Genomic DNA, 12,673 nt, shown 5'->3' with positions numbered 1-12,673 from the left:
GGTGGAATAAAATGCATGTTGTTAAAACATGAGATGTTCATGATGAAGTGAACACGGCATTCTTGATAACAAGTTAACAACTAATACCTATGGGCTATTTGCTGTGGCTAAACCTAAAGTACCAACGAGCGTTTGTTTTAAAATTCACCCTCAAAAGGGAAGAACAATGGTGACATAATTTCACATACTTTCCCCTCATTCATAAAAGCACATCTTTTAATGCATATATATGTATTTATATAGTGTATACTTTTATTACATATATATATACACACGAATACTGCGTTTTATTGTATATACAACATATATACTAGTATATACGTATACCTATCAAATACTGCTTTTAAGTTTAAACATATGGTTAATTTTCTCTTAAATTGAAAGATTCCGAACCGAGAAAACTAGTGTATGGATATATGTTTCTATCAAATTTTATTCTACATGCATGAAAGTTAGCTATTTTGAAACATATGGCTTTCTTGATTGTATTTGAAAATAATATTTAGTGCGTGTCGAAATGAGCAACTTAAAAGTAAATTTCCGTTACATTAGAGTAAGCGATGCGAGTTCATTGGTTATCAATTAGAGCTGTATTGAAACCATGATTTTGGAGGATTTGATGGAATTTAAAAAATTTGGAATTTTGATAGATTTTAGGGAATTTGATATGATTTATAGTAAAAAAATTTCAAATTCCACCTAAAACTATGAGATTTGGATTTCTCTATTTTTAACTAACCAAATTCTTTCAAATCCCCCAGAATCCCAAAAACTTATTAAAATCCAAATCTATAAACTGTTTTGAATAACAGTGAATTTTAAAGTAAATTTTTAAATCATCAATTCAATAACAGTGAATTTCAGGAGACTTTTTAAAATCTATGATTGAATAACATATGATTTGTAAATTTTATACAAATCACTTAAAATGTCAAATTGAATACACTCTCTAGTCTTCGTTTTTCTTTTATTTCGCTGGGGTCAAAGTTAATCAAATGTATATTTTGGATGAACCAAGTGCGATTAATTTATGTGGTTCTCAAAAATTCGAAACTTGAATCTAGTCCAGTAAAAAAAAGTTTTGACATACTTATAGTTTAGTTCTAATAGTTTGGTCTATCTCCAAAATGAGTGAGACACACTAGCTAGTGGTAGATAAAACTCTAATAATTTTTGTTTTTTTCTCTAATAATTACATCCTCAAATTTTGACAGTGTAACCTCGAGTGACTTCTCCAAGCAATCGAATGATAATTATCATTTTATTAGATCATATCATCACCTCAACATTTTCCCCTACTGACGTGGCGCCGAGTAGATCATATACTTATTATAAGTTTGGTTTTTAAAGTTTTGGGTCATCTCCAAATTGAGTGAGACACACTAGCTAGCTAGTGGTAGATAAAAACTCTAATAATTACATCCTCAAAATTTTGACAGTGTAACCTCGAGTGACTTCTCCAAGCAATCGAAGATAAATCATCCATTTAATCAGATCATATATCATCACCTCCAAAATTTCCCCATGCAATGAATACTGACGTGGCGCTGAGTAGGACTTCACACGTGTGGAGCAGGAACTTTGGATCGCACTGTGGGACAAGTATTTGCATTCCCGAGGCTTACACATGGACTTTGCCGACTTGGATTCTTCTCTCTTTTTCTCGACTTACATTTACATACAGTATAATAAAAGAGTATCTCTTAAGTCTTAAGACTTAATTACATTCGTTTTTTTTTTCCTCTACATCTTATGAATTTATTTTCTTCTATAATCCAGTTACACTATAAATTACAGAACAGAACTCACGTGAAATGTACAGAGAATAAACAATGACGCAAGTGCTAATACTATTTAGATTATCTACTTATATAATTCGGTATATTATATAGGTGTTAAAAAAATCAAAAGAGGAAGTCAAACCGAAACAACAGACACAATTGGTAAACTGGTACGAGTAGAACCGGTATATACTCTTCTTTTTCTAAAACATATCCGGTTAGATAATGAAAGAAAATAGATATAAAGTCGTTTCTGCTGGTACAATATCAATTTTGGTTTGTCTCCTTTTAATGGCAGAGAGTGAACTAAATGATGATGGATCTGGTAAAAACTTTAAATGCTTTTGTAACAGAGAGGCAAACGAATCCAAGAGTCGACGACGACACGTCATATATATAACGGCCGTTTTTGTTGTGCCCACCTCGAAGTTAACGGAGTAAGTTGTTGGCTTGGCGTTACATCAATTTTTAACTGTACCAGAAACTTTTTACCATTTTGTCTTTCAAGTAGCATGAAAACTGTAGAATCACATGGTGATTTGCATTTGCTCAACATGTGTTTAATTATACTCTACTTCAGTTCTTTCTCTATAATGCGATAAAGAAATGTTTGTTGGTCTAAAAGGTAGTTGTTATAAAACCCTCTTAGGTTCTAATTACGATATGGCAACCACATGTCGATAAAAAACCTTTTATACATTATGTCGTGGAAATATTGAAAGTTCAAACTTTTGCAAAGCTACTCACTAAGTACGAAAGAAAGAAAAAGAAATGCTGGGCTAACTTTTGTGTTGAGATCAAAAATAGAACAACACTATTTTCAAAGGTCCTCTGTATATATATATTTCAGTAAGAGAAGTAAAAATCTCTAATGGTGTCGTCAATATAAAAAACAAGTGAAAAAGAAATGCCGGGCTAACTTTTGTGTTGAGATCAAAAATAGAACAACACTATGTTCAAAGGTCCTCTGTCTATATATATTTCAGTAAGAGAAGTAAAAATCTCTAATGGTGTCGTCAATATCAAAAAACAAGTGATCAACCAACTTAGCTAATCCATAAAATAGAAAAATTTGCTCAAAACATTAATGAGAATGTATGTTGGAGAGGTCTATAACCAGACTCAAAATTTACTTTCCCAAGTCATAAACGAAAAATCTCAAACAATCTTGTTTACCATATTGGTGAAGGTAGGTGATGACATTAAACTAAAGATTAGCATAGCATATATTTTACACGTGATCTTTTTGTTTTGTTTGTGACAGTATAACTTAGGTCAGCGGAGACTTATACAATGAAATACTACCATCCAACATGTACTCCTAAATGAGTAACGAGGGCGGTCGCTTTATTTCATCATAACACTTTTTAGAAAATAATCAAATACACAATTATAAGAAAATAAATAAAATACAATAACACATATCAATGAAACAATCAAACAAATTTTGAGAGACTGGAAAAGATTCTTCTGTTTTTCAGGGAAAGAAAAAAGATAATGAACAAAAAAAAAGATACTTTGTGTCTGTATCCAAAACTAGTACAGTGTGTGACACATTTAAAGATAAGATTTCTTATCTCAAGTTTGTGGGTTTCTTCTCTTGTTTTGTTTTGTTTTGCTTTGTCAAATGATCGATGTCCGAATAACTTCCCATTACAAGTTCATATTTACCGTACATTATTCGTTTTGGAATATTGGCCTTTTTATTAAAGCCCAATGGACTTTTATTATAACAAACAAAAAGCCCAAATAAACTCGCCGGAGGAAGAAAATTTTGTATCTCACGGCGGAAGACAGTGTCTCAACGAAGAAGAAGAAGAAGAAGATGATAAAGGGAACGAGTGAAAAGAAGATAGATATGGTTTTAATCACTTCCCTGAACGATGACCTTCTTCATAACATTCTCTTGAGGTTGCCGGCGAAATCGTTTGCTTTCGCTTCTTGTGTCAACCGATCCTGGAACAGCGTCTGCAATAGAATCCTCTCTCGCCCCAAAATGGTCTCTGCTTTCTCACGTAATCCTAATCAAACTGTAAGTTTCTTCTTTCGTAATATTGTCTTTTAATTAAATTTTGATTGTAAAAATTCAAACTTTTTCATGGTTTGTTCTTAGAGCTCTTGATAAGTCTTCACAAAGTTTTAATTGGAATATAGGAAAAGTGTAATGTGACAAATTGAAAAAGATTGTTACTTTTGTTAGCAACCTGAGAAGGTGACATTTCTTACTTAAAGAGAACAAAGAATGACACGGTTTGATTTGGTATGCAGAGGGCTGGAGAAGAAGTACTTGATAAGGTTTTGTCTGAGCCAATTAGACCAGATTTTGTGATCGCAAACATTACATATGGGAACATGGAAGAAGCTTTGACACTGGTTTGTTTGTTTCCCTTCTTCCCCATTCCACCTCTGACCTCTGTTGTATCATTTCAATAAGGTCCAGTTTTGATTTTCTTTTGACTCGTTCTAATGTTGTTCATAATGCGCATGGTGTAGATAACTGAAAGAGTGGGATCAAGGGTTCCTATTATTGTATCTGTTGTTGCTGGAATCTTAGGAAAAGAAGCATGCAATGACAATCCTGGAGAGGTTTTATTGTTTTCTTATCATTTTGTATTGCGTGGTTTTGTTTTGTAAATTTTTAGCTTATGTTCAACTTCTATCACGTTTACAGGTTAAAAATCATGTTACAACTGATGATGGCTTGTCCGTTGTTGCAAATTTCGCTATACTGTTGACGATTGGATACTTACCAGGAATCAAAGTCGAAGTTGTTCCTGTAATTCAAGCAAAAAGGGTAATTTCTTGAAATGTTCTAACTCTAAACAGTGTTTTCCATAGAGCTTGTGTTCTCTGGCTAAGTTATTTTAGTCTCCAATGAATTTGCTTCATTTGGTTATATGAAGCAAATAAAGGAAGTCATAGTTTCACATATATAACAAAAATTACAATTAAGTGAACGTCTTGTTTAGTTGACATGTTAATAGGTAGACTGAGATTGTTGATGTTTTTTTTTGCAGGAATCTGAAGCGGATATAGGAGACAAATTTGTGATGGATATCAGAAATTATGTATCCGTGGTTTCAGGTCATGCTGCACCAGCCTGTCTTATACTCTTTGGGGTGAACTATACTTTTCTAGCTTCCGTTTCTGTTATACTTGTGGATTTTATTCAGTTTCATGGCTATTTTTTTTTGTGGTTTCATGCTGCGTTGGTGAATTTGTAGGAGGATACTCATGCCACAGAACCTATTCTTCATAAACTGGGTATGTGTATATCTTTTGTGCAACTGTATGAATACTGCTATGGTACATCATTTCAATGTTACTTCATGACAAGTGTAATCTATTAAAGGCCAAACTAACTATTTCTTGAAACATTTCATTCTTTTGTGTTGGTTGGTTACCTACCTACTTTCTTCACTTCTTTTGCTCTGGCTAGACTCTGAAAATGAGAACTACGATGGTGGTAATATATAGATATTGCTGTGCTTGGAAACTTGTTAATGAAGCTTGTTTGCATTGCAGATTATGCCATGCCTGCAGAAACTATTATAGTGGGTGATCAAATTGGCGAGTTTCTACACAAATGTGGTAATGAACCAAGAAATGTTCAGTTGCACAAAGATGATAGCAGAGTTCTCGCAGGTTTAATCTTTGCTAGAGATAAACACAGAACCGCTCGTAAGTTTGTGCATCTTTCTTTCAAGCTGTGCTTGTTATGTGTTTCCGACTGAAATTTGGTCTTTTCATTTTACCCAAGTCTTTATGCATTTGTTGAACTAAATGAAGCAGAGGCTGGAAAAATTCACTTTGACGCTGCAATATCAAGAGCAATGTCATCAGTTGATCTGAGGTACAAGGCGGCTAATGTCCGTGTTAGTCGCCGTCCTAGATGTCCTTCTACGCTTCTGACTGCCAAAAGAGGAGGAGAAGCAGAGGTTCTTAATGGCGATCAAATTTTAGATGACATAAATGATTTTGTAAGCATCTGAATCCAATCTCTTATTTATTCTAGAATTTGGTTACTAAAACTGACTTTAAATTACAGTTAGGAAACCAGATATGGGAGAATGATCCATATCTCGGAGTAATAAAACGAAGAAAATATTCAGTTGGTTTGGAGGAAAAGCCAAAGATCATGGCCTCACTTGTATATCATCAAGTAACTGGGTAATAAGATTCACAAGTTTCATAACATGAATCAGTTCCTTTTGACCCATCTAAGTTTTTATTTTTGTTTGTTTACTCAGAGCTGACGAGCAGGATCTTTTAGTCAATGGTGCTGAAATCAGAACCGGTGACTATTTCCAAGTATACCTCCCTGATCTCAATGTGGCTGAAGCATCACTAAATGCTGTATCTTCTCATCTTAGAAATCTCAAGTCTAAGCCGAATAAGCCTGAAGTCGTTGGAGGTTTTGTTTTTGTTGGTAGCAGACGCGGTGACTCCTTCTTTGGTCGTCAAAATGCAGACTGCTCACCGTTTTTGGAGAATTTCCCGGAGTTACCATTTGGTGGTATATTCTGCAACAGTGAGATCGGACGCAGCTTATTCGTAGAGGATGGAGAGGAAAAGAAAGAAGTGAGCATCAGAAGATGTCTTCACGTTTATAGTTCAGTATATCTTATTGTCTCGTATACTTTTTAGTTAAGGTGTCTGTTTGCTAAGAGATTGATAAGTTTAACTACGTAACTCTTTTTATTTCAAGTGATACAGATAATTTCCTGGAAGACATTTGACGAATCAGTTTACTTTTGTCAATTCTTTTACATCATTTGTGGTGGAGGCGACGGCCGGTTCCCCTTGTGTATCTCTGTCTTATCATCCTGTACTGGTGGTAGCGACGGCTCCTCATGACCAAGCTGCGAAGGACCCCCATGACCAGGCGGGGGATAACCAGGTTCCGACGGCACCGTTGCCTCATTAGGCATCTCTCTTGCATCACGTAAAGCAAAACCTTTCCAAAACAAAGCAAACACAACAATTTCAGTAACGAAACCAAATTTAAATGACCATAACTCTCAAGTCTCAACACATTACAATGATGATCTTACAACGGCGTTGAGTGTGAACAAAAACAAAAATGATGATGCGAGAGGTATGATTACTTTTGGTTACTAGAAAGTAAAACTCAAAAGTAATAAAAGAAAAGGGAAGAGAAATGCATACAAAGTGCAATAAGGGCGACTACGAAGACAAGCTTGTGAGTCATTTTTTGTTTCTTCTCAATAATTTGTGTTGTTGTTGTTGTTGTCACTTGTTTACAAATGATTTAGATTGTAAGTGATGATCTAGAGAGCTCGGACTCTCCTTTTTATATTAAGGGGATTACCTGCATTGTTACTTTGACTAATCTAATAGATATTTGAAAGGAAGGATATATAATTTTCCCAAATTTTGGAATTAGTATATAATGCGTGGCCGATTATTGTGTCATAGCAATTTTTTTGGTCAACACAAATTCTTAACTTCTATTTTTAACCTCATCTTTTAGTTGACTAGTAAAAACCCTTCATCATCTTTGACTGATCTTAGGTTTAATTGGTAACATTACTTTCTTCAAATTTGACCTCCTTTTTAAAATGTGGTTACCAATTAAACTCTTGATATATAACAATATGAACTGGATTAACAGTTGTCACTGTTTTCACCAAGTTGGTTATACTAATCAATTTGTGATCAAGGTCATACTCATAAGAGATATAAATAAGAAAAATTTCGAATACTTTTTTTGAGAAAAAACCTTTTAATTAGAGACCTCTCTTAATGACCTCACACTTCGCCAGAGAAATAAATAACATTTAAACTTATCAGACTTCGAGGCCAACGGCTAAACTATAAGCGTAGAGACTAAGAACCATTCTTGCTTTCAATTGTGTGTAGGTAAGTTGGAGTTGATGCGTGCACAGTTGTCCTTGAGGAGAGGTGGGAAGAACGGATTCAAGGGAAACATGTGAGGCCAACAATTTGCGTCTAAAGTCGAGAACGCTTTGCAACATGCACCTTCAACGTTTTCAAACTTGCCAGAGAAAATTGATTTGGAGATCTCGAGCACACACCCTTGAACGTTAAAAAGAGACGACCAACATTTCACCAGATCAATAGGTGAACCGGGAGGGAAAAGCCCGGGACTCAATGAAGGCAGTTGCACTTGAGCTACTCCTTGAACGACAAAAAAAGCAGCACAAAGGCATACAACCAAGATTATCGAGACAATGGTTTTGCTTCCCATTTTCTTATTAGTCCTTTAATTTAAGACTTATTTTCTCTTTTCTAGTTTTGTTTTGGTTTCCTTTAGACTTTTAGATGCTTGGATGGATTTGGATTTACGAAAAAACTTGGAATTTATAGGTTCTTGAAAAAAGTTTTTTATTGCAATAAATAGAAGAGTTACGAATCACTATTAATATAATTCCCGTTTCAAGATGCAACTTATGTTTGGATTTAATGAATTAAACTATTACATAAAAGTAAAGTTGAGTTAAATTGACTAACCTGTAGTATAATGTGTGTTCTTGTTTCAGTTTTCAAACGTGAGAACTACATCACTAATTACTGACTAATTAGATATATATGAATCAGTTACTCTATAGATTTATTGTATTACACACGTAACCTCTTTCTGGTTTAGGAGTTTAGTTCCAAACCCGGTTAAGGTAGCTAAAGGAGGTCCCAAGTTTATGTGCTGGATAGAATATGATAGGTATATGAGGCTAAGTTAGCTAGACCGATTTAAAAGTGAAATTCTTATGAGTTATCTGATTGTACGTCGAATCGTCATCGTAAGGTAAGGAAAAATGCGAAAAAAATCTTTTCCACGGTAACTAATGATAATGTCAATAGTACCCAAAAAAACCTAATTTTATTACTGTCTCTAGTGATCACTAGATACAATTACAGGCTTACAGCTGCAGATTAATTCAAACGTAAATTCATATGAATTTGCCTCTCTAATTAACTTCACAAACTTCCCCCATCACGTGTACGTTGGTTATAAACTTCAATGCTGCAAAGTATAATTTTCACTTTGTTAGGTTTACTTTATTTTTCTTATGGTAATCGAAGTTTGTAGGTTCAAGATAGAGTTTAGTTGTCCAAGTAAAAGCTAGCTCAATCAATAGATTCTATATATAAAAAAGTATTGGGGTTGACATGACATAATAAGACTTAGAACATGAATACAAATATTAATTTTTAAGCTAATGATGATCCACTTTCTTATCGATTTCACTTGTGTGCGGGCAAATTGGGAACGATGTGTGCACAATTGTCTTTAAGAAGAGGTGGGAAGAACGGGTTCAACGGAAACATATGAGTCCAACAGTTGGCATCAATTGCCGAATATGCCTTGCAACACGCAACTCCAACATTTCCAAATTTGCCACTGAAAACTGACTTGAAGAGCTCGAGGACGCATCCATTGACGTTGAAGAGAGATGACCAACATTTCTCTAAATCGATAGGAGAACTCGGTGGAGATTTTGGTTGCGGCGGTTTCTGATCATGAGCTACTACTCCTGGAGTGATCAAAACCAAGGCACATACGACTACAACTAGGACTAAGGAGGCCATAACTCTTGCTTTGCTTTCCATCTCTCTAATCAAATCTTATATCTTTCTTTCTTTTATTGGTCTTGCTTCTTTTCACTTTGATGCTTGGATGATTTGGTTATGTGGAGAATCTTAGAATTTATAGAGTGAGAACAAACAGGTGTTAATTTACGTAATTAATTAGAGAAGAGTTATATGTTTATAACCCTATAGGCAACGGAAGAAGAATGTTAAATGGTTTTCAAAAAGTAACTCATGTTGAGTAAAAAATCTATTACATAAGTTTGACCCTAAGTTCTTCATTCTGTCAAACTGAAATGTCAAAACGTTTCAAGTGTTCCTTTCAATGATCTAACCCAAATAAGTAAAAACAATTTAGTTCATTTATTTGTTTTGTTTATGTATTTATAGTTATGTATCTCAGCAAATCTTTGCTATGCTCACATACAACATAACCGGAAGTGGTCGCCATTATCATTCAGACAATATCCAGCCAAAATCAATTTGTAAATGGAATTTTACAAAGAACCCAAAACAAACGAGAAGACAAACAAACATTTGATAACCAAAAAGAAATAGAGCCGGACTTGTTTTGATGTTCTTCAGCTACTTATTGCAATATGCAGAGAGAGAGAGAGAGCCTCATGATACGATAGATAAGCACACGAAAGTGAAACCCGAAAAAGACGACAGAAGCTTCTAAACGGCGATTCCAAGGGACTTCTTGAACTTCTCTACCTCTAAGTAGACAGTTGAGTAAGGTAGGAACTCAGAGAAGTAATCTCCGCTTAAGTGGTTGATGGCCACAGCGAGTTTTGGGATCTCTAGGGTTTCTTCGTTGGTTAAGGTTCTTATGAATCTTGCTGGATTGCCTCCCCATAGTTCACCTGACGGGATCCTTCTTCCTGGCGGCACAACTGATCCCGCTTCCAGGATTGACCGAGTCTCGACCAGAGATCCTTCCATTAGTATTGAGTGTTGCCCGATGATGCACTCTGGTTCGATGGTACATGATCTCAGAAGACTGTATGCACCCACTGTCACGTACCTGTCGATAATTGTTGCTGCTGGTAATCCTGAAAAGTTAAAGTAGATACAGTAACTTATCATATCACAAGTAATTTATAATTTATCAAAATATGTAATTTATCATATCACAAGTAAGAACTGCAGAAAAGAGTCAAGATTCAGTGCAATTTGTAAAGCAAAATCAAGAAATACTCTAGCCTCAAATGATAAACAAGTAGTTTCATCAACGTGACCAGAAACATAATTGAATAGATACTGTTCGTGTCCTCGTAGAGAATTCTGCAGAGCCTAGTCAAACAAGGATGGTCTCTCTATTCAAAACTTTGACATGAACCCTCGCTTCAACCTTGGAGCAAAGAGAAGCTCACAGGCTTAATCATCATAAAATCGAAAACAAGCTCACATCATCATCACAAAATCCCATTTTCAGTCACGAGTAACTAGAGAACCACACTGAGACATTGTTTTCAATAATTTTTTTGCTAGGAAACTTCCTAGTGCTACTACACAAGGTGATCATTTGTGGTAGTACCTACCGTGCTAATCTATTCAACTCACGTTATTAAGCTCAATCATCAGTCCAGTTTCTTGATTCCTGTAGCACTAATCACCTAAAGAACTACGCATTTACATACATACTCGTATAAGTTTTTCACACCCTTTTTATAAGCATTTGATAACTGAATAAGAAAACCCTAAATCCCAATCAACATTGTCTTTGATTCCATACGAGAAATTATATTTTCAGAACACAAATTTCGAAAAATATGGAGAGAAGAGAGAGCAATAAACCTGTTGGGGAGGACCACGCGGCATGAACAACACACCGTTCCTGAACATTCGAGCAGAACCCGACGGTGATTTTGTTAAGATCGCCGCGCAAAACGGCACCGTTCCAAACAGAAGAGCCGTCCCAGACTGTGACCTGACCGGCCAACACAACGTTCGGCGCCACGTAAGCGTCAACGGCTACCTTCGGGAGCCACTGTCCCAAAGGAATGATCTGTCGCTGGCCTCTGTAGTCCCATTTCACCCGATCCGGCGACGGCGACACCGTCAATTGCGGTTTAGGCACCTCCGTCTTCTTCTCCAACGCCGCCTCCGCAGCGAAGCAACGACGGATCAGGTTAGAAGCTACTCCTCTCCGAGAAAGTCGAGCTATTGAAGTCGCCATTGCTATGGATTTTGGATTTCTTCAAGGATTTGCAAAGAGAGAAAGAGAGAGAGTGGTCGTCGAAAGATTCACCTGAAATTGAACGTGATACAAATTGGGCTTCTTAACGGGCCAATGCTCTATAAGCCCAATTAGGTTATACAAACGTCGTCGTTTTACTAAGCCTTATCAGCTTTTCGTAATTATTATTGTGTCAAGTCAAGTAGCAGTTAAAAACTAAACCAGATCACAAACAAACTCCACACAAATTGATACAAGATCCCAAAAAAATAATAGTGGATTTGTATATCATAAGAAACTTTTGATTATATTCACAAATCCGAGAATGTTACAAACGAATCCAGATCATACAATCAAAATTAAACCCAAACAGAACCGGTTTAGTTCTGGCTACAAAGTTTAACCGGAATAGATGTGGACGTTAATGGCGATGGTGAAGATAGTGATGAGACCAAAGAAGATGATGGCGTGAACAAGAATGGAGGCGCCACTGGTCTGCATATTCCCGAATTCGACAACTCGACCTCCCGCCGGAATCTGGAAAAGTAGTCCCGGCGATAGAACTACGAAGAGGATCACGGCGATCAACACTGGTCCCCAATCCGCCATAACTTCTTGCTCTAGAGAGAGAAGAGAGAGATTAAACGCAAAAATTTGGAGAGAGAGAGAGAGAGTGGGGAAGGAGCTGGAGTTTTTTTTTGGTGTTTTGTTTAGAGACGAAGCTTCTCGTGTGATGTGATAGCTAATGGTCTGGTGAACCAATTGTTGGTGTCCACGTGGACTTACATTAGGTCTAGTTGAATATTAATTTATTTAGAGGGAGAATATTACGAACATCGTGAATCTTATAGCTGGGTGTGTTTGGTATGGCTGGGCTTCTAAGTTTTCGGCCCAGTATACTATCTTAGCTATCAAAGCTTGTTTATTGTTATTTTATTTTATTTAATTTTAATTAAAACAAATCTTTGGTTATTGTTGTGACATTAATTATTTTCTTTCTTTTTTTTTGGTCAAAATTGTTGTGGAATTTATTTGTTTTCTTTTGTTTTGGTCTATAAGACTCCAAATATTTTTTTTTTTGAAAGTTTAGATACAGTTAAAAAAAAATGAGACAGACAGAGTGGATATAGTTTGATTT

The 12,673-nt window shown here is 35.7% G+C and overlaps 5 protein-coding genes and 1 long non-coding RNA gene across 9 annotated transcripts; 1 reads left to right on the top strand and 5 right to left on the bottom strand.

The window, feature by feature from the left end:
• The first annotated feature begins 3,403 nt into the window (after positions 1–3,403).
• On the top strand, positions 3,404–6,527 carry LOC104762491 (F-box/LRR-repeat protein At5g63520). Of its 4 annotated transcripts, none has more exons than XM_087499569.1 (11): positions 3,470–3,813; positions 4,050–4,154; positions 4,275–4,367; positions 4,453–4,575; positions 4,799–4,900; positions 5,006–5,045; positions 5,307–5,462; positions 5,574–5,761; positions 5,830–5,951; positions 6,032–6,092; positions 6,218–6,527. In XM_087499569.1, the coding sequence occupies exons 1-11, from the start codon at positions 3,607–3,609 to the stop codon at positions 6,224–6,226; spliced, it is 1,206 nt and encodes a 401-aa protein (XP_087355695.1). In that variant the 5' UTR covers positions 3,470–3,606; the 3' UTR covers positions 6,227–6,527. The 4 variants fall into 4 exon arrangements, with proteins under 4 accessions (XP_010484093.1, XP_087355695.1, XP_010484092.1 ...); XM_087499568.1 differs by having other exon boundaries at positions 3,540–3,813; positions 5,571–5,761; XM_010485791.3 differs by having other exon boundaries at positions 3,404–3,813; positions 6,032–6,527.
• On the bottom strand, positions 6,453–7,164 carry LOC147923127 (uncharacterized). Its single transcript, XR_015589066.1, has 2 exons — positions 6,951–7,164; positions 6,453–6,738 (listed from the first exon to the last, which is right to left on the bottom strand). It is a non-coding gene; the product is annotated as an uncharacterized LOC147923127 (long non-coding RNA).
• Positions 7,165–7,497: 333 nt separating this feature from the next.
• Positions 7,498–8,068, bottom strand: LOC104763650 (uncharacterized). The gene has a single exon (XM_019240261.2). The coding sequence runs from the start codon at positions 8,011–8,013 to the stop codon at positions 7,651–7,653; it is 363 nt and encodes a 120-aa protein (XP_019095806.1). The 5' UTR covers positions 8,014–8,068; the 3' UTR covers positions 7,498–7,650.
• An 819-nt stretch (positions 8,069–8,887) lies between these two features.
• Positions 8,888–9,423, bottom strand: LOC147923126 (uncharacterized). Its single transcript, XM_087499842.1, has one exon. The coding sequence runs from the start codon at positions 9,372–9,374 to the stop codon at positions 9,009–9,011; it is 366 nt and encodes a 121-aa protein (XP_087355968.1). The 5' UTR covers positions 9,375–9,423; the 3' UTR covers positions 8,888–9,008.
• Positions 9,424–9,777: 354 nt separating this feature from the next.
• Positions 9,778–11,733, bottom strand: LOC104762489 (gamma carbonic anhydrase-like 1, mitochondrial). The gene is made up of 2 exons (XM_010485789.3): positions 11,154–11,733; positions 9,778–10,408 (listed from the first exon to the last, which is right to left on the bottom strand). Exons 1-2 carry the CDS (start codon positions 11,533–11,535, stop codon positions 10,032–10,034), a joined length of 759 nt encoding a protein of 252 aa, XP_010484091.1. The 5' UTR covers positions 11,536–11,733; the 3' UTR covers positions 9,778–10,031.
• Positions 11,734–11,823: 90 nt separating this feature from the next.
• LOC109130648 (uncharacterized) lies at positions 11,824–12,144 on the bottom strand. The gene has a single exon (XM_019240563.2). It carries the CDS (start codon positions 12,142–12,144, stop codon positions 11,935–11,937), a length of 210 nt encoding a protein of 69 aa, XP_019096108.1. The 3' UTR covers positions 11,824–11,934.
• Between the last annotated feature and the right edge of the window lie 529 nt (positions 12,145–12,673).

Source organism: Camelina sativa, chromosome 18 (genome assembly GCF_030686135.1).
Source record: "Camelina sativa cultivar CO46 ecotype springtype chromosome 18, ASM3068613v1".
Lineage (NCBI taxonomy): Eukaryota > Viridiplantae > Streptophyta > Magnoliopsida > Brassicales > Brassicaceae > Camelina > Camelina sativa.
The sequence above is the reverse complement of the archived record's forward strand: the minus strand, read 5'-3'. Positions and strand labels throughout refer to the sequence as shown.

What these genes read in the sequence shown, in the direction of transcription:
- LOC109130648 (XM_019240563.2), bottom strand. Translation starts at nt 12,144, where the DNA reads ATGGCGGATTGGGGACCAGTGTTGATCGCCGTGATCCTCTTCGTAGTT.
- LOC104762489 (XM_010485789.3), bottom strand. Translation starts at nt 11,535, where the DNA reads ATGGCGACTTCAATAGCTCGACTTTCTCGGAGAGGAGTAGCTTCTAAC. An exon ending in CGCGTGGTCCTCCCCAACAG is followed by an intron (nt 10,409 to 11,153) that starts GTTTATTGCTCT and finishes TTAACTTTTCAG; the next exon opens with GATTACCAGCAGCAACAATT.
- LOC147923126 (XM_087499842.1), bottom strand. Translation starts at nt 9,374, where the DNA reads ATGGAAAGCAAAGCAAGAGTTATGGCCTCCTTAGTCCTAGTTGTAGTC.
- LOC104763650 (XM_019240261.2), bottom strand. Translation starts at nt 8,013, where the DNA reads ATGGGAAGCAAAACCATTGTCTCGATAATCTTGGTTGTATGCCTTTGT.
- LOC104762491 (XM_010485790.3), top strand. Translation starts at nt 3,607, where the DNA reads ATGATAAAGGGAACGAGTGAAAAGAAGATAGATATGGTTTTAATCACT. An exon ending in AGATAAACACAGAACCGCTC is followed by an intron (nt 5,463 to 5,570) that starts GTAAGTTTGTGC and finishes AACTAAATGAAG; the next exon opens with CAGAGGCTGGAAAAATTCAC. An exon ending in GTATATCATCAAGTAACTGG is followed by an intron (nt 5,952 to 6,031) that starts GTAATAAGATTC and finishes TTGTTTACTCAG; the next exon opens with AGCTGACGAGCAGGATCTTT.